At 35.7% G+C, this 25,321-nt stretch overlaps 1 protein-coding gene across 10 annotated transcripts in view; it reads left to right on the top strand.

Moving 5' to 3' along the window:
* The window catches only part of LOC124369951, a 197,609-nt gene that overhangs the window by 152,144 nt on the left and 20,144 nt on the right, over positions 1–25,321 (top strand). For 9 of the 10 annotated variants that reach the window (XM_046828162.1, XM_046828163.1, XM_046828155.1 and 6 more), the window contains 14 exons: positions 1,779–1,874; positions 6,676–6,904; positions 9,030–9,266; positions 10,187–10,385; positions 11,906–12,166; positions 12,466–12,667; positions 13,848–14,091; positions 14,528–14,713; positions 15,456–15,638; positions 16,616–16,757; positions 18,564–18,642; positions 20,475–20,633; positions 21,844–21,963; positions 22,765–22,858. In XM_046828162.1, coding sequence (XP_046684118.1) covers positions 1,779–1,874; positions 6,676–6,904; positions 9,030–9,266; positions 10,187–10,385; positions 11,906–12,166; positions 12,466–12,667; positions 13,848–14,091; positions 14,528–14,713; positions 15,456–15,638; positions 16,616–16,757; positions 18,564–18,642; positions 20,475–20,633; positions 21,844–21,963; positions 22,765–22,858 — 2,431 coding nt within the window. The remainder of the gene's footprint in view (positions 1–1,778; positions 1,875–6,675; positions 6,905–9,029; positions 9,267–10,186; positions 10,386–11,905; positions 12,167–12,465; positions 12,668–13,847; positions 14,092–14,527; positions 14,714–15,455; positions 15,639–16,615; positions 16,758–18,563; positions 18,643–20,474; positions 20,634–21,843; positions 21,964–22,764; positions 22,859–25,321) is intronic. The other variant, XM_046828161.1, reaches the window with a different exon arrangement.

The following is a 25,321-nucleotide window of genomic DNA, read 5'->3' on the forward strand; positions in this document are numbered from 1 at the left end:
ATAGTTTAAATTTACAATTTAATTTTTAGGGAAATCAATAGAGGAATATCCACTAGGTATTTTTTTTTTTTTAAAGAGTCTGATCCCCTTTAAGCCTTATTCTGTCCGTCCTCATGGGCCACTGGCCTGTGCGAGGATCTCATCAAACAGAATAAGGGGGAGAGTCGATACAGTACAAGGTCGATGGTACTGATACAAAGTGCAAGGTCACAGACCAGTCTTAGACCACTCAGCCGTTGGCACTCTCAAATGGCATTGTTTGCTGTGGTTAAAAATGGCAGACTATCAAAAGGGTTAAAACTTATAATTTGATGTTATTCATAGGCCTGTTTTTAGCTTTACACACTTAAAATGAACTATTAGACATGTGACTCAAAGGTATGTCAGTGTCATCCAATAAAATAAAGAATGTCTGTTTGTACGAAAATTGTGACTCAGCCTCTTTACATTAAAGACGGATGCAATACAACTAGATAAAGCTAAAAAGAATTACCTGTGAGAAAATGTATTATTCAGAATTTTGAACCCTTATGATACCCTCCCATTTGGACCCTCAGCAAAACTGATGCGGAAAATTTTTAAGGATTGTGTTGACGGCCCCAGGGCCGTCCGTACTTGAATGGGTTATCATGTAAAACATGTCATACTAAAAGGTAAAATGCTACAAGCCATAAGTAATTCCTAAAAATTTACTAACCCTCCAACTTGTATACTGGCAAGCCTACTTTTGCCGATTTGCAAGAATTTTTCTAAACTGTGTGCAGTTACTATTTTTTATATTTCTAAAGAAAACATATATAGTCTTGCGACACATGTTTAGAAAGAGCTGTTCTTTTAGTGATGTAAGTTTCATTCTCGCAAAACGAAAATTTCCTTCGGTATGATACTTAGAAATATAGGTTGTTTTGTACCCTTCTGGCAACTTTGCAGCTGGCGCTACCTACGGAAGTGCTTATAAGTTGTTTACGTCAAGTGATCAGGTTTATTGGAAATTTCAGTGCGTTTTTGAGATTGTTTGTTTAGTTCATTCGGAACACTTATATATCATTTTTTGTCTGTGTAGTTAATGAGGAAAATTCATTGACCCTTTTGCAAAATAGCCCATTGAAAATTTGCAGACCAAATATTTAATGCGAAAAGTTTCACAAAATTCATTTGATACAGATTGTCAATCTGACCTGATATGGACACCTATTTTAGCTTTGGGATCTTTGGTGAATTGCAGATATTTTATATTAACATGAATGAAGGACTGTAAATTATTGGTTTTAATTAAATTTTGAGAGATGAAATGTTCTAGAATCGTACTAAAATCTGGTGTGATATCAGTTAGACAGCTTGTAAAAATGTTAAGTAATTAGGGATGTTTTAATCCCCTCTAAGTGTTTGGTCACCAAACAATTTTTAAGATGTTGACGAAAATATCTATTGTAACCTTAAAAAAAATTTGTTTTTACTACTTTCCAAATATCTTTTTTAAAATTTGAAAATGTTATTCTGGTAGAAACATACGTAAAACTGTAACCGTAAAATATAACACACTTAAACATAACAGCAATGATGGCTATGGCATCATCGATAGCCCTAGCTATAATACCCCTCACATATTTTGGTGACCAATCACTCTTAAAGAAACACATTTTATTTACTGGAGGAAATGTTTTTGCCCACTGGTTGCACTCGTGCACAGTAGAAAGTTCAGTGCATGTCTGGACTGTGTTTGCAAGCTTGCTGTTGTTGTTTGTATTTCATGCATTATGTTGTTGTTATGTTGGCAGCCCGATCGGAGAGGGGAGATGTTTGCTAGTGTGTCTGGCTCTATGATGGTCAAATTTGACCTAGACTGTTCCTTTAGCCCCCATTCCAGCTCTCAGGTTAGTTTTCTCTGAGGTCATTGTTGGAGACAGCACCATTTGATAAAATAAAGTACGAGGATTATCCAGAAAGTAACGGTCGTTCATACACAGCACAAGAAGTGCATCGCTGGCTGTTGTGGGAGTCTGTTCACACACGACAGTGATATCTCAGCAATATTCATAACTGAAATTTTACTGTCTGATACTGCTCTCCAGTTTTTTAATGCTACAACTATCCGACACTTGTGACAGTGCTCGCTAGAAACTCTTGCGTCTATTTAGACTAGTAATTCTTACAGTCAGGCACAAAACTTGTGCAACTTCTTGCCAGTGTAAACACAGCCTAACTGTGCAATGCGGATCATCATACATTCGTGGGTTTTCTGTTGTTCCCATAACTTCGAAACATGTGTGCCTTAACCTGTTGACGAGTACAACAAAACATACCCAAATGAGTGCGCACGGCATTTGCCGTTTGGTCCCGTATGAGGGAGCACGGCATTTTCCGTTGCAGACTAATGACTGTAAGTTCGTTCTCACTGACTTATTGTGGCGTCTAGCGGAGATTTTTGGAAATTTTCAGTTGTTCCTAATAGTGTCGCTGTACAGTGTTGCTAGTCCTGTATCGTGTTGGCACCTGGTGATAACTTTAAAAACTATTTTACGGAGGCGGGACACAAGACCCGCTACGCCTCCAACGTCGCCATTTTATAAGGCCACTTCCCCAGAATGACACAAAGAAGCGTAAACTACTCAAGCAGTGCTATGTGTGCATGTAAACACACCACTCGAACTGGACAAAGAAGAAAAGAAACCAACTATGAATGTTCAACATGTGAGGTCGCCCTTTGTATATATCCTTGTTTTGAGCAGTATCACACACTAGCAAAGTTTTAAAACGAGGTTATTGGTTTTAACAATCTACAATGTATTTTTATATACATTTAAACTATAATAAACAAGTTTATTAACATTTAAAAGTTTTTTTTGTTTTACTTCCTAAAAGTCTGTCACTGGTCAATGAGGCACTCAGTATGGACCGTCATAGCGGCACGGCAAATACCGTGCGCACTCGTCAACAGGTTAATAGACAATTCCACTAAGTGAGTGTGAAGAGCGTGGTGTTATAAGATGTCTTTGGGCAACAAGTCACTCAGGTGCCGGGATCATCGTGAATTGTTTGCGGTTTATGGTCCAAACATTATGAGTAAAGGTGGAGTTTATCAATGGTTGAGATTTTTTTTAAATGGAAGAACAAACATTCATGATGAAGAAGAGTGGCAGATATTTTCTTATCAGTGATGACCTACTGAACAAAGTGAATGTAAAGGTTCTTGAAAACCTCCACTTCATTTCGGAACTTTTTTTATCATTTTCTTGTAATATCTTGGAGTCTTTTACACATGACAGTGACAGAAAAACTAGGCTACCCCAAGTTGTGTGCTCGGCAGTTACCACAACTGGTTGCTCTCACACATCTCGAAGAACAAATAAACTTTTAGCCAAGTTCAAATGGGATGTTTTTGATCATTCCCCATACATCCCGGACTTTGCTCCGAGTAACTGTCACCTGTTTGAACATGAAGTGGTGGCTTGTATCTCAACGATTTGCCAGTGACGGAGAGCTTCTAATGCTCAAATTGGCTACATTCACAGAGGAAGATTTTTATGCAGAGTGTATTTCAAAGACTGTTCAATTCAAAGTCCTTGAATATATTTGGTGACTATATAGAAAAATAGAGAAAAGTTGTAATAACATTTGTGTATCTTCACTGGTTTACTTTTTATTATAAAACGGAAGTTACTTTCTGGATAACCCTCATAATTTTTTATGCCAAATTAATATTATTTGTAATGCTGACAGTGAAATTAACACCGCTAGCTAATAATCTTATATTGTGAGGCCGTGACTATAATTTTAACACGGTTTTTATTGCCTAGGTCTATAAAATATTAATGACGCTGTAAAACTTAAAAGTTAACACTTACAATGTCAAGTTTGTTTGGTCTCTAAATATAATTTTACTTTTTGTAGAAAACTCATTTCATTCCTGGCTGGCTTGAGAAAAGCAAAAACATTTTCATGGTTTCCAGATATATGTAGATTTGGCTGCACAAACTTATTGGTGGCTGGCTCAAAGTTGGTTTTCATTTTTCAAGTTAAATTTATGGAATTTTCTCAAATGTAAATGTAGGAATGTTTATAGTTTAGCGAATTTGAGAAAGTGTTTTCCACATTCATATGATAGAAAAGCTTTTTGTTTAAATTGAATTAATCATATTGTTTAAAAAATAAAAATGTTGTTCGTTTTTAAATCTTATGAATTTTGATCCAATAACAGACAGGACCACATGTGAAATTTAGTTTATAATACTCTGAACCGAAGATTTTATTTTGTATTTGATTTTGTTTCAGATAGATCATTTTTACCATTGTAAATGAAACAAATGTTACAGAATCTTAAATACCTTTAACTATGAAACTCTTGGTGAACATTTCCTAAGTCTTACGCTCAAATAATTGAAATGTGTTTGAGCTAAGTCTATAAAAGTGTGGAAAAAGCCAACATTTGAGGTGTGGTACAACTAAAAAGATTTTAACAAAACAAATGAATCTGTTTCGTGAGCAAACATCTTTAAAGTTTTTGTTTGTCTCTTGTGAAAATCTTGTTCATGATTAATACAGTCCGTCTGGTTTCAGTTATTTGTGTATTTTTTATTTACTATAGTCAGTAGTCAGATATTTATTGCAGAGACAAAAAGTACATTTGTACAGCAAACGTCAACTATCTAATAATTTCGACACACATACCACATCGAACTCTCATTTATACATACATTTTGACACTTACTCTGCTCCATTTATCGCCAATCTTTTCTCCCTTCAAATCTGGAGTAAGTCTTCTGATTGTGCGGTCTCCCAGTTATATGCCATAAACTCGTTCACGCTACAAAACGAGATCGACACTAAACAGCGTTTCAAATGAGTTTTAAATGCTTTAAGCGTAGGCGAATTTTAATTTAATTTGGAAAGCTGTTAAGGGGCTGTTCAACGTTCATGAAGTACCGTCCTGTGTTTCCTAGATCGGTTGTTTCCTCTGTCTCTTTTCTCGTACGAGTGAACATCTCATCTGTTGATCAAGGTACATTTAAAAATACAATATGACGCTGTTTCTAAAATGTAGAGACTTGGCAGAATCAACAGTTGCAATCTTTGGAAAACTGGCCTGAACAAAATCTACTAATCTAACGATTTTAGTATGTATCTATAAACACAGAGGGCCCTGAAAAGAAGCCTGTTGATTACGCTTACTCTTAATATTAGTTCCACTGAAGATACTCTCCGTTTGTGGCTGTGCATTTGCACAGTTGTTTTCACTGTTCATATTTTTCATGAGCTTTTTATTTCCATATGCTGCTCAGTGCTGTTGTTGCTTCTTGAATCACATCTTCAACTGTGTCTTATCCTTGTGTGCCTCTTAAAGTAATTCCTTTTACAGAAAAAATAGTAGGGGGTCATGTCAGCTGAAGTAATAATGGCCAGTTATCAAATAAATTTCTGTTTATCTAAAAATGTTAGTGCACTGTATACTTTTTTATATAAACAAAATATTTATACTTTGAGCCTAAGAAAATATCATGTGGTCAAATTGTTGATGTTCTCTTCGATAGGCTGTTTAAAGATTCATCATAAAAAAGTAAAGAAATCAGCTGATATAAGTATAAGACAAGGATAAGATTAACACACATTCAAGGTGATGCTGTTGGGAACCACATACACCAAAGAGAGAGGATGTGGTGGTTGAAAGATAAAGTTACAGATTGTGGAACAGACTGACTAAGCATTCCAACCGTGGGTTAGTACAGTGCGTACACCAAGAGTGAGTTAGTCACAGATATTGTGTCAGATCTGTCACGGTAACAGTCACGGGCTAGGTGTGATGAATTTATGAACTCAATGGAAGGTGCTTCTTTTCTGTTAATCATACATTTTTGGATGATGAATGTTTGAATACAAAGATAACAGCAGAGTAAGCTACATAAATATAACATTATCACTTCTTGTTTTTAAAATATCTTATTCATTAAACCTCAATTTTAATTAGACCTGAATTAGTTCAATGTCTTTGAAATCATTATAAAATGTTGTTACATATTCAATCCAAAATTATGAGACTGTCATTATCTAACAAGTAATTTCCATCTTTTACTGATTTAGTTTGAAAGGCCAAACCAACCAGAATAGTTATTTTTATCCTATAAGTACAAAATGTAGAAATTAAAATCTAACCATCTGTAACGTAAAGTGTGAAGGTGGTAAGCCACCTAGTGTGAAGGTGGCCTGTAAGAATGGCGTCGTACATATATCACAAAAGTTTCTAGTCATATTTGAACGGGTTAAAATTCTAAACTAATGTTAAATCTGCAAAATTAACATATTTACAATTTTACAAAATTAACATAACATTAACATATTTGGTAAGTAGCATTTTAAGTGACGTATACAGAACACAAAGAAAATTTGCTTCAACTTCAGAAAGGACAAAAATATATGTACTCTAACAAGATTAACAGTATACAATCGATCCACTGAATCGGTTCATTTTGTAGTTAAAATTATGATGCAAAACAACAGTTATTCCGTTAACACTAAGATTAACTGAGTAGACCTACATGCACATATAATAGCGGACTGCGGCAGACTTTGGTAATCCATACTTATCGAAGTTTTAGTTGTATTTTCCGATGAAATATAACTACCCAGCCCCCTCATTACAAATGTTAGACGTGCCACTGGCTAACGTCGGTCGTTGTACAGGAGGAGGAGGAGGAGGAGGGGCAGTGCGAGTCGATGTGCAAGTCCGGCCCGCTGTTCTCCCCAGTGAGGGAGAGCCCGCTGTGCCTGGCGGGGCCCAACTACAGCGTAGACTCATTGGACTGTGAGGAGCAGGACATCCTGCTGACCTGCCAGGCAAACAAGGACAACTACACGATAGCCTTCGAAGGCAGCACCCTCATGGGCGAGGAATCTGACTGTCATGATACTGGTACTGTTTCAAAACAATAATCAATGTATACAAAACAAAACCGAATAACTTTTGTAGAATATTTAACAAAATATTCTATACCTGTCATGTACTTTGAGAAAATTACCTTCTGTGTTGTATTATTGTCAGGGTAAATAAATATTAAGTATAGCATTAATCTATTAATCTTCGCCATTACATCACTGATCAATCTGGTTTAGCAAGATAACTATGATTTTTATTAATTGAAGACATTGATATATAGATAATAATCCTTGTTAATGGAATATTCTATTGCATTGCCTTAAAATAAAACTGTTCTTTGGAATCTATACAGGATATTTTTGAATGTATGTAAATCAAATCAAAAAACATCTTTATTTCCCTTATGTTACAAACATTTGTAAATCATAGGAGCACAATTTTACATTTATACAATTTATACATACTAATTATAAAATTACTTTATAATTAAAACAAAAACATAACATTGTAAAAAAATGTAAATACTTATATGTAGCCTACTCTAAATGTTTGTGGAAATATTTCCTCACATACGTGCAAAGCACCTGTGCGTGAGAGGATGAGTCCTATTAATTCAAAAATAAGTTCCTTAGAGAAATAAGATGTTTAAAAATGTTGTTTACGTGAACGTAAAAAGAAATTGCTAGAACTGGGAAAAATGTATAAATATAGATAAAGTTCATAGTGGCCTAGAAGAAAAAACAATATAAGGTTTTAAAAGAGGTGTAATAAGTAAACATACTTATCGGTGGATGTAGACAACAATAAACGAATGAACTGACAGACGATAAGAAGTAAAACTGACAGACGAATGGACTGCTCAGTCAGGATAATACTTGAGGCCTCTGTAAAACATCTCAGTTTCCTGTTGTAGGGGCAAAATGAAATTTTTATATTCATTTGCAAATGTTTCCTTTTGAGCTACAGAACCTCAAAGTTAGCATAGAAAAATTGTTAACTATTTCTATGCCTGAAGTAATCAATGGAAGAGAGCAACCTTTGGTGTTTGTAAGTAATTTTATGTGCAAGACTAGTTTTGGCCAAAAACGTATGTGTGTTATTTTAAAAATTGGTTTTAGTTGTTGTCAACTCCACAGAGAAGGAAGTTCATAAAATTGTTGATTGATCCCGGTGAACTCAAATTGAAATGTAACTCGTTGATTACAGTATAAGTAGATTTGATTTTGTGGCATTTATTGCGGCAGAAAACTGTTCTCAAGGAAATTTAGTTCTATATATGGTAATGTTTGGGCTGTACCTTAAATTTCTACCACATTGACAAGTGAGAGCTTTCAACTTCAAACCGTTTGGCATAAAAAACAAAATCCAGATACCAAATATTTGTTTATTTATTTATGAATATTAAATCAGATTGTTCTCATTTCAAATAAGGGTTTCTCTCAAAATTGATTAGAACACCCAAAGCCGTCTACAAAACTTTTTGTCGCCCAATTTTTCATTTTTCACACAAAAATACTGTAATTATTTGTAATTCTTTAAAAATTAGTTTGATCACAGTAGAAATAAAGTACTTTTCTGGTTAGTTTAAAACCTTGTTTGTAGTTCTGAAAAAAAAACATATGTAAACAAAAAGCAGTATTTTGACTCTTAGAATAAGCTCTCAGTAGGTTTTATGTGTAAAAAAATAACCATCTCTTATTCTTCAAGACTTAATGCTTTCAATAAGCTTGATCTCGATCCAAGTGTCCAAACCAAGTTTCACCTTCATGTTTCCTAGAAATTTTGGTTTTAAAAGAAAATTGCAGAATGTGAACAAGGATAAGTAATTTTAATCGAGAGAACTGTTGCTTGCAAATACTTGCGATAACTGCTGGAGTCAATGCAAAATCTGTTCACAAATTACAATTGATGATATCTCAGCAATGTTTAGAATTAAAACTGTAATGTCCAACACTGCTCTCCAGCTTCACAAACAACTGTCAGACACTTGTCATGAACCTGCTCACGAGAGCTGTTTTCCCTGTTTGCATAAGTAGTTTTTATCGTTTTACCCAAAACTTGTGAAAATTTCTCTAGTTTAATCGTAGAAAGTTACAATGTAATGATTTTGATTTAATCTTGAATTAGTCCCAATTTGTTTGTAACAATAAATTTGTTGCAGGAGAGAGCAATACAAGTAATACCAGCGGTACCTGGTCAAGTGAGGAGACGAGAAGGTCGGTGGTGCCGGGCCACATGGCCAGCTCTGATGCTCCCAGGACCACGTGGTGCAAAGTCGTCACGCGGCGCAACCACCACCACAACTGCATGCGCCATTCCAGTGCCAGTTTGCCCAATCTCACCCGTGGCAGGCAGCAACTCAACCAGTCTGTCATGGAACACAGGAGCAAACCTATGAGTAAGTGTTTGTAACAATCCCTATATAGACTTTTCCTCTATCTGCAAAGGGGTCTTTTCAGGGAAGAACAGACATGTTTTTAAACTTACAATATTTTTTTGGGTTTAGGTGTTAATTTTTAACGAGTGTAAACCATTTTATTTAATTATTGTTCAACAGAAGCTTCCTCGTTTATAATAACAATTATCCCATGTTAAAGTTCTTCACATGCTGTAAAACATGTACTTGTATGCTGAAATTGCATAAATTTTACCTGGTAGAAAATTTTTCAAATCTTGAGTTTGGTAATAGTTTAAAGACACCCAGCAGTGATCACTTCTGCCTGGGCTATACCTTCCAGTTGAACCTACCACGGGGCACAGCAAAAACCAATGTGTCACTTAAATCTGGGCCACCTTGTGGATGTCCAGGAGCGGCACATCACTAACCCCAAATGTCGAGATTCTGGGGTGCAAGGGTAGTTTGATATGTCTAGTCTACTGTGGGAGATGACTGTTGGAGTTGGTGGGGTTCATTCCCTAAGTATCTTGCGAGCCTCAACAAGGATGTACCACCCCCTGCCTGCTTTGACTGGAGAGGCTGGTTCAGTGCTGGCCTCTCCTTCTTCCACGGGGACATGACTTTGAGATTAGTGCCCTAATTCTTCCTCATGGATCTTGATAGGAGGCGGCGGCCCCTACCCCCTAACCTTACCCATTCTGAATATCCTGTCACTCAGGAAGCAGCGCTAAGGTTCTTATAGGACTACGTGCAATTTATAAGCTTCTTGTCCTAAGAGAAAAAAACAGTTTAAAGAAGTGAGGGAGCTTATTTTTTATATTCTATAACAGACACATAATTAGCAGTCATGCAGTTAAGAAGTGTGTTTCTAGTTCGTATCCATTCATAAGTAAATTAAACTTTATTACAACCCGTAACAGGTGGCTGTGTGAAACTGTACGATGTGACTCATTCCTCGTCAGTGTCCGGATCAGACAGCAGCCTCTCCTCGGATAGGCAACACTCCCGCCTCAGTTTGGTCCGGTTGTTCATCAAACAGCGAGGCTGCACGATGACTCACTCAGACTACGCTGCTACACAGCGGACACATTTCCGCTCCTCAGAACTTTGTGATAACAGGTCGGTTGACAAGAAAAACATGTAATATTAGAGTATTGACTGTTCTGTAAATGATACCAGAACATAATAGAATCATAGTTGTAGCATAAAGTTTTGAATAAAGTTCTGGTAATTGATTAAACACAGTTAAAAAATTAATGCTGTAGATTAATCTATTTTTTTTACTCTTTTAAACATCCTTCAAAAGTTTTTAAAATACTTTTCAGGAAAACATCCATGAGTTTAACTTTATTTCACAGTAATCATTTTTTTTAACATCTGAACACTGATTCAAAAATAGGAGAAAAGCAGTGAGTATCATATTATTTTAAAGTTTATTTCTCATTATTGTATGCAATATTTGTTAATCGGAAATTGTCAAGCTTAAAAATAAATGCTTATATTTTACTAGTGCATTCAAAATAATATTTAAAACCTAAATATTGAAAAAATAACAATTTAAAATTAAACATAAAGTATAAAACACAATTAAATAAGATATAACGCTAAAACATTATATAGACATTTTGTATGATCCTTATTTTTATCCTGTCAAGCTGTTGGGTTTTTATCTTGACACTAAACTGAACTGGGATGGACATGTAAACAATCTTTGCAAAACACTATCTTTGTATACAGTGAAGTGTTGCAATGAGCACTGCAATTGAAAATCCCGTCAATCGTGCAGTGCGATCTGTGATAAGGTTTTAGTTGGTGAAAAATCATAAATAAAATTGAAACTTATCACCAGATTTGTGATGTGTACGGCCAAGGAATAATGAGTGAAAGCTGAATGTGGCAGTAGCACTACTGCATTGATTAAAAAAAAAATGGATAAACCAGTTCGTGATGAAAATTGCAGTGGTAGGCCTAGTCTTGTTAGCGATGAATTGGTGGCAAAAATCAATCCGTAAAAATCACAATTTTCACAATTACGGAACTCTCAGAACATTTCCCCCAAATTTCACAGAGTTTAGCTCATGAAATTGTGGTCGGTAAACTTGGTTACCATAAATTTTTTATTATATGGTTTCCGAAAATCCTAACGGAAGACCACAAAAAACAGAATTCCTGCAGCACTAACATTTTTGGAAGACTACGACAAAAGTGGAAACCAAGTGACTGATTGTATCGTAACCAACAATGAAAATTGGGTAAAGCACGTCAACTGTAAAACAAAGGAGCAGTCAATGGAATGAGGACACACGCATTCGCTAAAAAACTGAAGAAGTGTGCAAATGTTCTCAGTAAAAAAAATTCATGGCTACTGTATTTTGGGACGCTTAGGAAGTGATTCTCGTTGATTTTCTTGAACTTGGCCAAACTGTCAACTCAGAGAGGTATTGCCAAATATTCAGAAACTTAAACGTGCAATACAAAACAAGATTTAGGGAAAACTCGACAAGAAAGTTTTGTTTCTCCACACAACACTCGTCTATATTAATTGGATAGACAGGTGTAGCATAGAGTTAAATAGTGGAGGATTTGCTGATACAAATATTCCCAGACCTCATAAATTAGTCATCTCTATCCTTTTCCAGACCCAACAAGAATCTGATGACGTCGGATCGCAATCAGAATCAACTGTCCGAGTGGATGAACAATGCACGGACAGAAACAGCTACCACTAACGACAGAGGAGATCAGAGCTTCGCCGACAGTCTCATCGACGAGACCGGTGAATCCGAGTCGGTGGAACGGCTCAGTGAGTCTGTCTCTGTGTGTAGCTGCGAAGCAAGTCTCAATACATCCCGCCAACTCATCGGCAACAATAACAACAGCCTGGAGAGAGACGATATCAGGTTGGTGTCTGTCATCATGTGGGCAACTTTTTTTTCAAAATATTTTGTTCGTTCTGAAAACTATTGAAGAGAAACTTATAAAAACCATTTATTACAGTTACACACTTATACAAAAGTACACACATTTGAGATGTATATTTAACACTAGGTTATGTTAAAATTTCCAATCGCAAAGGGTTAAATTGTATAACAGCTTATATGATGTTATATCCAAAAACTTACAAAAAATGTTACAAATTAAAATTACCACTGAATATTTTCCCTCTTTAGTGGTAATAAAGCCCGTTATTGGTTTGTAGGTCTCCAATATCTCAAGTGGGGCGAGGCACCCAGACTCGGACTAGCCTGGCTTCCAGCTCTAGCAGTGACCCGACAGATGTTACTCGAGTTGCCGGATCCGGCCAAGTACGTCATCACTCCGCCACCCAGTGCCCTCTACACTGCGTAGATGCCAGCATGCAGACCTCTGCCTCCATCAGCAAGCCTCCTCTGCCTGATAAGGTCAGATAACTTCTATGATGATCAGTGTTTTAGAATACAAAGTGTGATTTTAATAGTTTTAAACTTATTTATTAATTTGTTACTATTATTGTGTTAAATTTTACATCATTAATAGAGTGGGAATGAGATTAATCATAAATTTGAATATTCTCTCCACCCATTGTTTTAATCTGTAACTGACTTAATTAGTTGCTGTAGTGAATTTTCTTAGCTTAATTTTTAAGCCAGTGTTCGATTTGGCTGTAATGCTGCATTACAAATTCTGTAAATATTGTATTATTCTTTTTAGTGTTACAGCCCAAATAATAAAGTTTTCTCGGGACTTTCATAAGACTAACTAGGAGTTCAACTGGAACTCCAGCACACATACATAAGCTCATAGCATGAATTGAATACAGTAAACTTCCGTTAATCCGACACGGTCAGGACTTAAGGCATGTTGAATGATCAAATAAGCCTGAATCATTGGATATATATCAGAGAAATAATTAGACATAATAAATAAACAATCACAGTAAAACATGTTTTATTATTAAAATATAACCTTCAGGTAGTCATCGTTATGTGGATGTATAAGAACTATGTTTTTACGGTCTATTTACAGTGTGTAAGCTACGCATCACAACATTAGGGCAGAACACAAGGTCGAGGGCGCGTTTATCCTAATTCATCACAGCCCCGTACCGTACTGCCACTGCCAGCCTCTCTAGACACTGCTTGCCTGTCTCAGAAGGCAGTGGCAAGACGTCGGTCGTAGAGTCGTCCTTCCATCATAAACCTGTGCTGAGCATATTAACTGCGAAATTGACATTACTCTACACTCCATTCAATTGATATGAAAATAGTAAAGTGCAACTGGTTACATAGGAGACAGCCGCCTGCCGTAGCCATATGACTTGAGTCTAATCGGCACCATCCAAAGTCGGCCGATTATGACGCCTAATCTCTTCTTCACACCCGCCTAAATGCTGTGTCCACTACGTTTGAAAAACTTAAAAATTGTTGCTTATTAAATGATTGATTTTTTGCATTGTGCAGGAAAATGTTACTTTCTCCAAAACGCGTGTCGGATTACCAAGCGTGCCGAACTATAGAATGTCGAATTAATGGAATTTTACTGTAGTATGAAGAGGCCTTTGATATTATAGTGAAATACCTACGATGAATATGAATGTTTTAGAGCTCGAGTCAGGTGAAGCCACCAGTGTACGTGATGTATCCCAATTACACCCTGCCGGACTTAGACTTCCTACGGGATGACAAGCTGGACTTGGAGCAGGTGTTCTTGGCTCCTATGCGGTTCTCTCCGGGCTGGTCCCCTCTGCCCTCACCTTCATTGCCCCCCACCAGCCCCATCCCTGTCCCCACCGGCGGGCGGCAGCGCCCCCACTCCTGTGCCGACATCGATCATCTCCGCAAGAAAGGTGGGTAATTGTGTTAATTACAGCTCATTTAAGAACGTGACCTCTCCCCGCTTCATATATCTTGCATTTTATGTTGTATCTTTTACCTTACTTACAGGATTCTGGTAAAAGACTTATGACTTGTAGATCATCCTTGTGCAGTTCCTGTTACTCTGCTTTGTTGTGGTTTAGCTTCTGAGGTTTTGGCTTATGTGGATTACGATTGTGGATGAACGTCACATGACCATATAATAATTTATGGTTTATGTTCCTACGTCAATTTTTGCTGAATGAATCAATCAGTCAGCCATGAAATGTTTAAAGATGCGTTACAGATTTTTATGAGAAAAGTCTGATGTGGCTATGTTAGCTAAGGTTTCAGCAAGTATAAGAGATAACTTTGTCAATTAGGAATAATAGGCAAAGGTAAACCAATAATCCTCTTTTTTTATTACAGGTTTTAGTCACATTAGAGACTGGGAAAGCCTGGCTGTACTGTTACCACCGGAGTATTGCGCTCTATTGTCCGACATCCCGGAGTTGAAGGAGTACAAGGACCTCTGCGTCCAACCCAAGCCTCTCTTCTGTGTTTCTCCACCAATGGCAAAGACAAACCCTACCCAGTTCTCTCCATTCCCAGATGGTCAGTTCAACATTTCTATTATTGTGTAATGTTGTACTATAAGTTTTCAAGACACAGTTTTCTACACACTTTTCTCATTGTATGTGGACGTTTAACGTAAAAAAGTTGTTCTTTATCGTTATTATTGAATAATTCAATGGTATATAAAAAGGTCGGGAAATTTGCTGCCATCGTGAACGTGTTAAAGCAAATCTAGCCAGTAGGAGCAACCAGCAAAATGCTAACAAAGCTTGCTGTCTAGTAGTGAATGGAGGGAGATCTGTGCATAGATACAGCAGACCTTTAGTGATACACGAACATAAATAGAAAGCAGTAATCATTTTATCTATACCTTTTTTCATACGAAAGTACAAAAAAAAACGTGTTTGGTAGAGCGTGTACTTACGATCAACTGCCTTTTTCGTAATAACAAGTTTTTTTGATCGGTAATTTGCTTACTGCAGATCAGCTATTGTACACGAGTAGACTTATTTGCACCTCACTAGTCATAATATTGTGAAATTGTGATTTTCCAAGATAATTTAAGCATTTTGTTAATTTTATTTATTATTTGGTAATAAAATTATCCTGAAAATATTGGTTTTGAAATAGAGTGAATAACGCTACAATATCTAAGATTTTCTAATCCACTAAGTATCGAATATCGGAATCGACCTATCCTTAATTTATATAATCTTAGATAGATAAGCATTAGCATAAAAATAAATGTGCACGAAGTATAATATCTGGTTCTTCTCTTCAGCTCGTACCACAGTGAACACTTCATCTTCGTCTAGCACGGGAACCCAGCCATCATCCGGCTATCGGGGCTCATCCACGCTGCTGTCTGACAGTAGTGCCAACCCGAGCCCTGCTCCACACACGGCCCAGAATCCCCTGTTCGTCTACAAGTACGACAGCATCAGCTCCGAGTCAGGATACTCAGGTGAGAAATCTACTGAAAAATGAAATTGGTTACATTGCTTACAATACCTAAGAAAAGTTTGGAATAGAATAGAGAGAGATTAAGAGGTGGTAAATTATACAGCTGGTGTTCATAGTTAGTGTATTAATTGTGTCAGATAGCTCTTACAATAACAACAAAGTAAAAGATTGTGCGGTATATTTTAAAATATTAAAGTACCATGTAATTGTTGTAGAGAATAAGTAACATGAATTTATTTCTCATCATAAAGCAAAACCCAGCTCTTCTAGCCAGTGGAGATAAGTTTGGTGGATTACCCCCTCATGAAAAGGATTGCATAACACTTGTTAATGTTGTAGCTCATAGTTTGAGATACTGAATCACAATTACATCTCAGGTCATCTACTTCCACTAATCTTGATTTAAGAGCTGGGTTTACTAGCGGCCATCTTCCTTTTTTAATCCTACAAGAACAATGTTAGACCTGAAACAATTTTACACCCTTATATTGGGTGGTACGTTTATTGGATATTTCTTAATTTAAAGATACTAATACGCTTCTTTTATTTTTATAAGTTTTTCTGAAAAAACTTCAAACTTTTGTACTTGACTGTACAACTGTAATTTAAAGTAAGGGTGTTATACCCTATTTATACTTAACCATAGGGCGTAAGTGTTTGAGGTTTAACGTTGATCTTATGGGGTCAAACTCAAGATCGTGCTACAGCCGGCTCTTAAAGAACTACATCAGCCAAAGACAATGTAGAAGTGATTAAGTACAGACTATTACCTCTGAGATAAATACATTCAACCAGGTTTTTTGATAAATCAGTAAAATACCTAAAAAGCTGATATGAGACTCAAGTGGCTTATCTGCGGCAGAAGGTCTTGTAAAGTGAAATCCAGAGTGTTTATTGATCTGGACCATGAAAAGTTGTGTGTAATTAATTTTAAAATGTTTAATCTCAAATATTAATTTCAGTTCATTTTGTCCTCAGGCCCTCCGTTACCAAAGAGATCAATCTCGCTTCCAGAGGACAAGAACATTCCTCCACCCCCCAGGCCTCCGCTGCCGAGAGGAATTTTACGCAACTCTCTAGAAAATGCAAAACTTCACAAAAATCAAGCAAATAAGAAAAGGTAAGCAATTGTAAGCTGTGGATTTACAACCCATTTTTACAACCCAAAAATGTGGAGACATGGCATTTTGTGTGTTTTGGTCACTTTATAGTTCCAACTTTAGAGAGATTCTTGACTCATTTGAAGGGTGAGATTTGTATACCAACTGTGTATTTTGGGAAATTTCACAAATTTTTACACTATTAAAGGGTATATTTCAAATTTGAAAACTTGACAATGTATTAAATTAAATTTAAAAACGTGTCACAATAATCACTTAACATCATTAAGTTGTCGGAGGTCATATTTATATTATTTTTTATGAAATGCCATTCAATAGGGAATATCCTAATACAGTAATGTATATACAAGTTGAAATGTTGAATATACAAATAACTGTGACCTGTGGATTTTGAAAGAGTTATCCTCAGCTCAACCTGCGGTTGTGGGATATTTACACACGCAACAAAATTTGTGCTTAACCCTGTTCATTCACGTTCATTTGCAGACAACACTGCCTGGCAATAAGCAAATCACCGATCGCTGTGTTTTTTTTTCATAGTTTGGTTTTGAAAATCTGTTGGTAGATAACAAATGAACTAATCTAATCGTCATGCATACAGAATTGTATATAAACAATCAAAGTAGCGAAATACAGTCTTGTCAATAAAATTTAGCTTGTGGTTCGTATTTACTATGTCTGTATTCATAATTCACCGCACTTGTATTTTTGCTCAAACATCAGCTGCTCAGCGGTAAACAGACGATCTCTAATTTTTTTTGCATGTCATTTTTAAAATTTATCCTCTATAGTATGTATCTTTATATATATTAGTATTTTTTAACTTGGCTAGGAGTGATTTGAAATGTGGCTTTTTAACTTTATAAGTTTAAAATGCTTATTATAAATAATACAAATATATACCTATGTTTTTAAAGTAAAAAGTCCATTTAATTTATAGTATATTTTTACTAAATTTTACAGGAAATTCTTTGGAGAATTTTTAACTACCACCACAAATAATCACATAATTTATATGTATTTGGTATAATTTCTTTCAGGAAATACTATATAATATAAATCAGTAATAAAGAATGAAAAATGTATTTAAAAATCTATTAAACTTAAAAAATTTACTTATTTTGCAATATATTTTATTATTACTACAAATATTTGTGTAAACCATACCTATTTGCTATCATTTTACTCAAGATAGACAAAAGAATAAAAAATCAGTAAAAATTAAAAATATTGAATGAATTAAATTGATTTTAATCGGGTATAATTTTTTAGTTTTTACTTCTTTAAATAAGTGACAGATATCAGTCATTCTCTCATATCAAACGTAACAATAGAGAGGGTAAAAACTATTCTAGCTGAAAGGATAAAAGGATTTTGAACATTTGCCATTGTTATATGTTACAAAATGTAAAACACTATGTTTAATTAATTTACGCCTGTGTTCATTTTCTCCTGTCTGGACTTCAAGCAGTTTTCGGGCATGATCATTTTCTGTTTTTAGTGACAGTCTATTGCCACACGTTGTAGGTTTTTAAGTACATGTGTATGCACTAACTTTCTTCACACATGACGAAGAGGGTAGATTTCAATTCACAAAACGTAGTTTAATGAATTTTGTAACATATAACGATGGCAAATGTCCGAAATCCTGTTATCCTTTCAGGATTTGTACTTTCAAACCTGAAGTACAAACCACATTGTACTTTCAAACCTTCCGTTGTCAATAAGAAACTTTAAACAAAAAATCTGTTCTAATCGTTAAGAGTGTCTGATAAATGGAGTTAAATTAATGTTCGTTGTTCCAGGCACAGCATGTTCGACATGGAGACTGCAAATGTTGATGACCCCGAGTTGGTGGATGTGGAGAAGAAAGCCAAAGCTAAGGTAAGTTATAATATTGAAACATAAGGATAAAGGTTTTTTTATTACTACAGTAGAGCTTTACTTACTTACTTACTTACTTACTGCCGTGGCTCTTGGTACCCGAGGTGGTATTTCGCCTCGCCAACACACTGCCTCCAGATCTCTCTATCCATTGCCTCTTCTTCCCTTCTTCCTAGTTTTCTTATGTCTCTTCTGATCTGGTCTCGCCATCTCAACTTGGGCCTTCCTGGTGGTCTTCTGCCCTCCGGATTGTTTACAAGGACATTCTTGACTAAGGAGTTGTCCTCCTTCCTTAGTAAATGGCCAGCCCATCTCATTCAGTAGAGCTTTAAGATTGTAAACTGTATTTATTGGTCTGTATTTTTATAAACCAGTTGTTTCATTTACAGTCTCTTTAAGTGTACACAAATAAAATGAATTTATAGACAGTTGACGGTTTAAAGTTAATATTGCTTATAAATTAGCAGATAAAGTTATATATTTTTCTGTACAGTCACTGAATATCTAAGATGCCATGTTGTTCCTGACCAGTGCTTTTACAATTGTCACTACCTTACTTTTTCTTTTCTGCATTTTAAATTCAACACGTTGAAACAACATCCTTAATACAAACATATTTTTAAAAGTTGTATTTATTTAGTGCTGTAATTGCTGATTATTATCAATAATGTGTATAAAATTTAGACGTTTTCATAAAAAATGCTATGGAACCACAGTGACGTCATTCCTTGTACTGATCTAACTCTGAATGATTCATAACATTATACAGAAATTACCAAAAGTTGCTCTTATTGTTAATCTGTTACACTACCACCACCACTGTTACTGTTATTACATCATCACTGTGCATACGTGATACACACTTGGCTGTAGCAGGTAGGCTTGTGTGTTCAAGGGTGCATTTCTGGAAGCTTCGTGAATCATCCACAATCACAATTATCATAATCACTTCATTGTGCCATCTAGATGTTCACTTAGTTAATATTATTCCTGATATCATTTCATTCAAATAAGTAAGTACATTACTTAACCCTTTGGCCACCGGGCATTTGGCACAGCTGATTGACGTAAACCGCGGCCTAAATCACCTTTTTTGTAGTACTTTACATAAATAATTCAAAACGTTACTATTGAAGCTAGCACAAAATTATTTTTGCCTTTGGCTATACTATAAGATAAACGTATTCAATCAGTGCTTAATTTTTTATATTTAAAAAGTACTAAACCCTAAAATAAAAAAGGTTTTACAATAAAATTTTTATTTTGAACTCAAAAATCAATGTAAACAAAAGATACTTTATATATAACATTTATATTTGTATTCAAGTACATTTAGACCTGTGAAAGTTTTCAAGAAAATGGAATGATAAATAACACAGCAAATAAATTATTTTCTAAAATCGGATAAATCTATTTACAACTTATTATTTGCAACAGTCCAAATTTTATCTTGAAGATGTTTAGATATATTCTTGTATGTGTACACTTTTTAACAATGTAATATTTATCTTAGCAGCATATAAAAGACTAAAAACCAAAATTATTTACACAATTATATACAAACTTGTGTTTATTATGCTTTTCTTTCAATCACAGGGGATGAACGCCTTTATCACAATGTTTGCAGGCGTAACGAGTTTTTCAATGTATAAAACCACCAAACTAGGCCTCGCTATCTGTTTAAATACCAAAAATATAGCGATACTATGAAATGTCCTCATATGAGGACGTTGGCGGTTTTTGCGTAACATGCCGACGTCCCCAAATGAGGACGTCAGTGGTAAAAAGTTTTAGACTACTCCTATCTAACTAGTTCCTGGTTCATGTTGAAGGCTGTGGCGAGTCAGCTGTCAGGCTCGGTAGAGGGACTCGGTGGCGAGATGTGGAGGCCGCCCACCCCTCCTACCACCCATGCCCTGAGACTGCAGCAACTGCTGGAGATGAGTGGGGACCAGTGGGACCCCAAGGATATGGACATCTTGAGACAACAGGTAGGTTTTACGTAAAACACCCGTATTTCAAAATGAGCAAATCATTTTCTGTAGTAACTGCACATCGGGAAAGGACTTTTCAGTTTGAAATTCAACAATTTTAATGGAGAACTGAAATACTTGCATAGCTACACCACTGGGATCTGCTGCTGGTTTCCCACGTTTACTGATGTTAACCCCTTCGCACGCCACTAAATCCATTATCTTTCCCTATAACGCCGAGACAAGTAAAAAATTTTTGTATCTTTAAGTTCTAAGCTAATTTTTATTATAACTAAATTATAAAAGGTAAAAGAAAAAAAGTACAAAACAGGGAATTTTACTTAAAATTAGCACATTTATTGATAAAAATAACAAAAAAGAACTATTTACAAAACTGTTTAATTCAATTTTACTATAAAACAAGATAAATATTTCAAACTAATCACAACACTACCACATGATGAAGAATAATAACGAGATGCGTAGTAGACGCACACTGTGACAGCTGAGAAAGCATACACGCCACAGGTATGTTTGACTCTGTAGGAGACGCAGAACTGATGAGCAGGTGGTCAGAGTTAGACAAAGGGCACTCCCCTCCCACATGCCGCATAGTGAAGGTCGTTCCTTGGTAACCGCGATAAGCACGGATCGTGCACTGGGCATTTCGAAGGCCTTTTGTGAACTAAAAAACTCCAAGAGACTTAATCTATAATATCTAATATAACTGTATTGGGCGTTTTGGTCAAAGTCTACCATTCTAATTAATCCGTCTACGGCATGGGAAGGGTTAAAAAGTTAGAGCAATTGAGCCAACAAAAAAAATTTGTAAAGCAGCCATGATAATTGATGTACGGATTATCAAAGGGAACACCACTCCAAATCATATCTTTTAACTCATTCCTATCTTTGCAAATATTAAGAGTTCAAATAAAGAATCCAAAACCTAGTGACAGGTAAAATATTGCAATTTTTATTGAATAAATTATTTATAAAATGTACATTTCATTTTATTTTAGATAGGCTTCTTCACTCTTGAAGAGTTTGAGTTTGAGTATGACTGTAGTTCATACTAAATTACATTTTCCCAAAAGATCAAATCAAAATCAGTTGGATTTATTTACTTCATTGTCATTTTTCAAATCTTAGAATAATTAACATATAAATTATAAAAATTGATTATTCACACAAAGCCAGTCCTGTATACCCGTGTGAATTTTGTGTGCAGGTCAGCAGGTTTCTAACACAAGGCCGGAAGAGTGTCAGTTTTGCTGATAACGGAGAGGACTCAGCGATGACTCCACCGAACTCCCCTCAGTCGTCAGTCACTCACAAACCCTCATATCAGGTAAAACAGAAATCTTAATTTTTTTTACTGTATTAAAAAAAACTGACTGCATTTTTTTTACTGTATTAAAAAAAAAAAAAAACTGACTGTGTCAAACCGTGGGCTTAGAAAGAATGGTGGAAAAGTGCCCGCCTTCTTTACTAACAACAAAGAAACATCTGGTACGTAAACTAACTTTACTAAACAGTCTGGAGCTATGTACAAAGTACCCACGTTCTTTAGTGTGTCAAACAATGTTCATATTAATCTGTAGTGTCCATCTTTCTCGCAGTTTGAAATTCGGTCACCGATATTAACATTTTTTGATCTGAAACCTCAGCCGTACATGTACTGGTATTGTAAGAATTTGTATAATTCACAAATGTTACTGTCTCGTAATAACCAGTTTGTACATTTAAAGAAAAGAAAATGCTGTCTTTAACCCATTGTAGAGTTGGTTGTGTACATGCACTTTAGCAGACCTTTTGATCCTGCGACTGAAAGGTATGGTGTGTTGCTGCACCACCCATTGTCACTACTAAAACCCTATTTTTGCTATGACTGGGATTTTGGGGTTTAGAATTTCTTACCTGTTTATACTTTAAAATAACAAAACTAAAATAATTTACTAATTTTTTCTGTGGCACAATATTTTTATTAAATTGAATGAAAAGAATGAAATGAACCGTGTATAGCTATGCTAGGCTATCCTCTGACGTTTGATTCAAACATTTAGTTTGAGTTGTTGAGATTATTTTATTTATTAAGCTTTTTTATGGCTTAAAATTAAATGCTATTCATCATCCTTATTGGTTGTTCCAGGTGAAGACAGGACCTACACTAAATGAGACAACAATCACAGAGGATATGGAAGCCAGCTTCAGCCAGGAGAGGCTCAGGCACTCAGCTAAAACCGGTATGCAGCATTTGTTTACATTGTAGTTTTATATGAAGTGTACGTAAAAAACAAGCATTACAGTTCTTGCATGTGTGTACGTAAAATATATTTGTCTGTTACTTTGTACGAACCTTCAACAATAATACAACACTGATTCGTATTCCTAATAAAATAAATATAGTCAGCTTACTACTTAAAAATCTAGAAGTTCCACTAGAAAGTATAGAAGCATAGATTTATACCAAACAGCATAGCAGTTTTGTATGGAGAAGCCTGCTGCCTGACTTCTTCAGGATTTAATTATAATTTCTTTTGTTGGCTATTACGCGAATTATATTGCTATAAATTACACATTTTTGATGATAGTTAAATTGGCTTTAATTTTAATTTATTGGTTGGAATGGCCACTCTAATCTTTCTGTTATTTGGCAGTCTCCCAACAATATGCCAAGAACTTGCCAACACAGTAAAACACTTTAGAAGCCAACAAAAGTTATAGGCAAGACTTGAATGCCAAGGGCATGTGAGTACTTGTAAAAGATATCGGAAGGGTATTTATACCCTGTATAATTCGGACGCCTGTCTAAGAAGACAAATTTGGGCATACGACCATCCTGTATCTACCAGCACATTAGTTGTTGCCTATGGTTTCATAACCGTGTATGACTCGACCTCGAGTAACGGTTAGAGGTGTGCCTTTGGAGCTGGAGCTGTTTCAAATCAGCGCTCCGCTGCTGGAGCGGAGCGGAGCAGCGCTCCGTGACTCTCGAAACAGCTCCAGCTCTAACCTTATATATTCATATAATTACTCTCTCGGAGCGTCTGTGGAGCTATCAGCTGTGGCCTACAACTTGTTGACAAACCAAAACAAACCAGTTTTCAGTTTCAGTAGGAGTTCTAACGTAGACATACAGTGAAAAGTGATATTTTTGTGCGGTTTACGAGTATGACTAGTATTGATTGGTTTTTTGTGCAGTTAATTAACATGGCATCAAAAGTACAGAAATCTAAGACAAGTTCAATTTGGTCTCATTTTACAGTTATTGATGCTAACCTTAAAAACTGTAGATGTGAACATTGTGGCTTGGTTATGTGCTACCGTACATCAACGTACAATTTGAAGAGGCATATTGAGAGAAAACATGTCGGAATTACTTTGAGTGTTTATAAGTTCAAAATCAACAAGTGTAAGTGATCGTGATGTGAATGTTACAACCAACACTGGACCTACCGATTCAGCCGCTTCATTTAGTAACTTTGCAACTGAAAATGAACCTCAACCTGGTGAGTTGCCTTCTAATCAATTAGATAAGCCAAAGGGAAGTGCTAAACAAACCACTCTATCGAGTTTTATACCAAAAAAATGAAATAACAACCAAAAGAAAAAGGTAGAAGCTGCGTTTCTAAAGCTATTTTACAAAGATTTCCAACCGTTTTTTCTATTGTGGAGGACTCTGGTTTTTCGGGAATTCGTTACAGCTTTAAACCCTTCTTTTGAAATTCCATCAAGGAAAGTGGTTTCAAAAAAACCTAATACCCACCACGTACGACAAATGTAAGCTTCAAGTAGCTGAGTTAATGAAAAATGTGGAAAACATCTGTTTAACGACAGATGCATGGACATCTACGATCAATGAATCGTATATAGCTGTTACAGGCATTTCATTACCAATGATTTTGTGTTGAAATCAGTTCTCTTAGACTGTATTTTAATGGAGGGCTCACATACTTCTAGCCATTTAGCCGAAGAAATCAAGAAAATAACGAAATTTCTATAAAATCTCAGACAAAATCTTAGTTGTTGTAACAGACAATGCCTCCAATGTCGTTGGAGCCATAAAAAATGTTTTAATGTGGAGTCATTGGGCCGTGCTATGCACATACTCTTAACCTAGTGGTTCAAGATGCCATATCAAAGGTAGATACAGTAATCACCAAATGCAAAAAGATTGTCTCATTTTTTAAGAGAAGCAACGCAGCCACTGAAAAACTATTAAAATACCAAATCAACAATGGCGTTAAAGACCCTAAACGCTTACTTCAAGATGTAAGTACGAGATGGAACAGCACATATTACATGCTTTGTAGATTTGTTCAGTTAAAAGAGGCTGTAATAAGCACTTTGGCATTGCTGGACAAAGACTTGCCATCTTTTAATTTCTAATGAATGGAAACTTTGCAGTGACCTTTGCAAAGTCCTAAAACCATTTGAAGAGGTCACAGCAAAGATGAGTGGGGAAATCCTACTTTTCACTGGAAAGTCAAAATTAATTGTTTTGACGCTTGGGCTGCAAAATGTTTGCAGCAAACTATGTACACTAAATTTGCACCCTGATGCAATACAGGTAGTACAGAACCTGCTCAATGGGGTTATCAGCCAGATACCATGACATTGAGTACAACAAGTTAGTAGTACTTAATACCTTTTTGGACCCAAGGTTCAAATTGTATGCATTTTCTGACGACAAATGTCAACAGTTT

Source organism: Homalodisca vitripennis, chromosome X (assembly GCF_021130785.1).
Source record: "Homalodisca vitripennis isolate AUS2020 chromosome X, UT_GWSS_2.1, whole genome shotgun sequence".
In the NCBI taxonomy this organism is placed as follows: Eukaryota; Metazoa; Arthropoda; class Insecta; order Hemiptera; family Cicadellidae; genus Homalodisca; species Homalodisca vitripennis.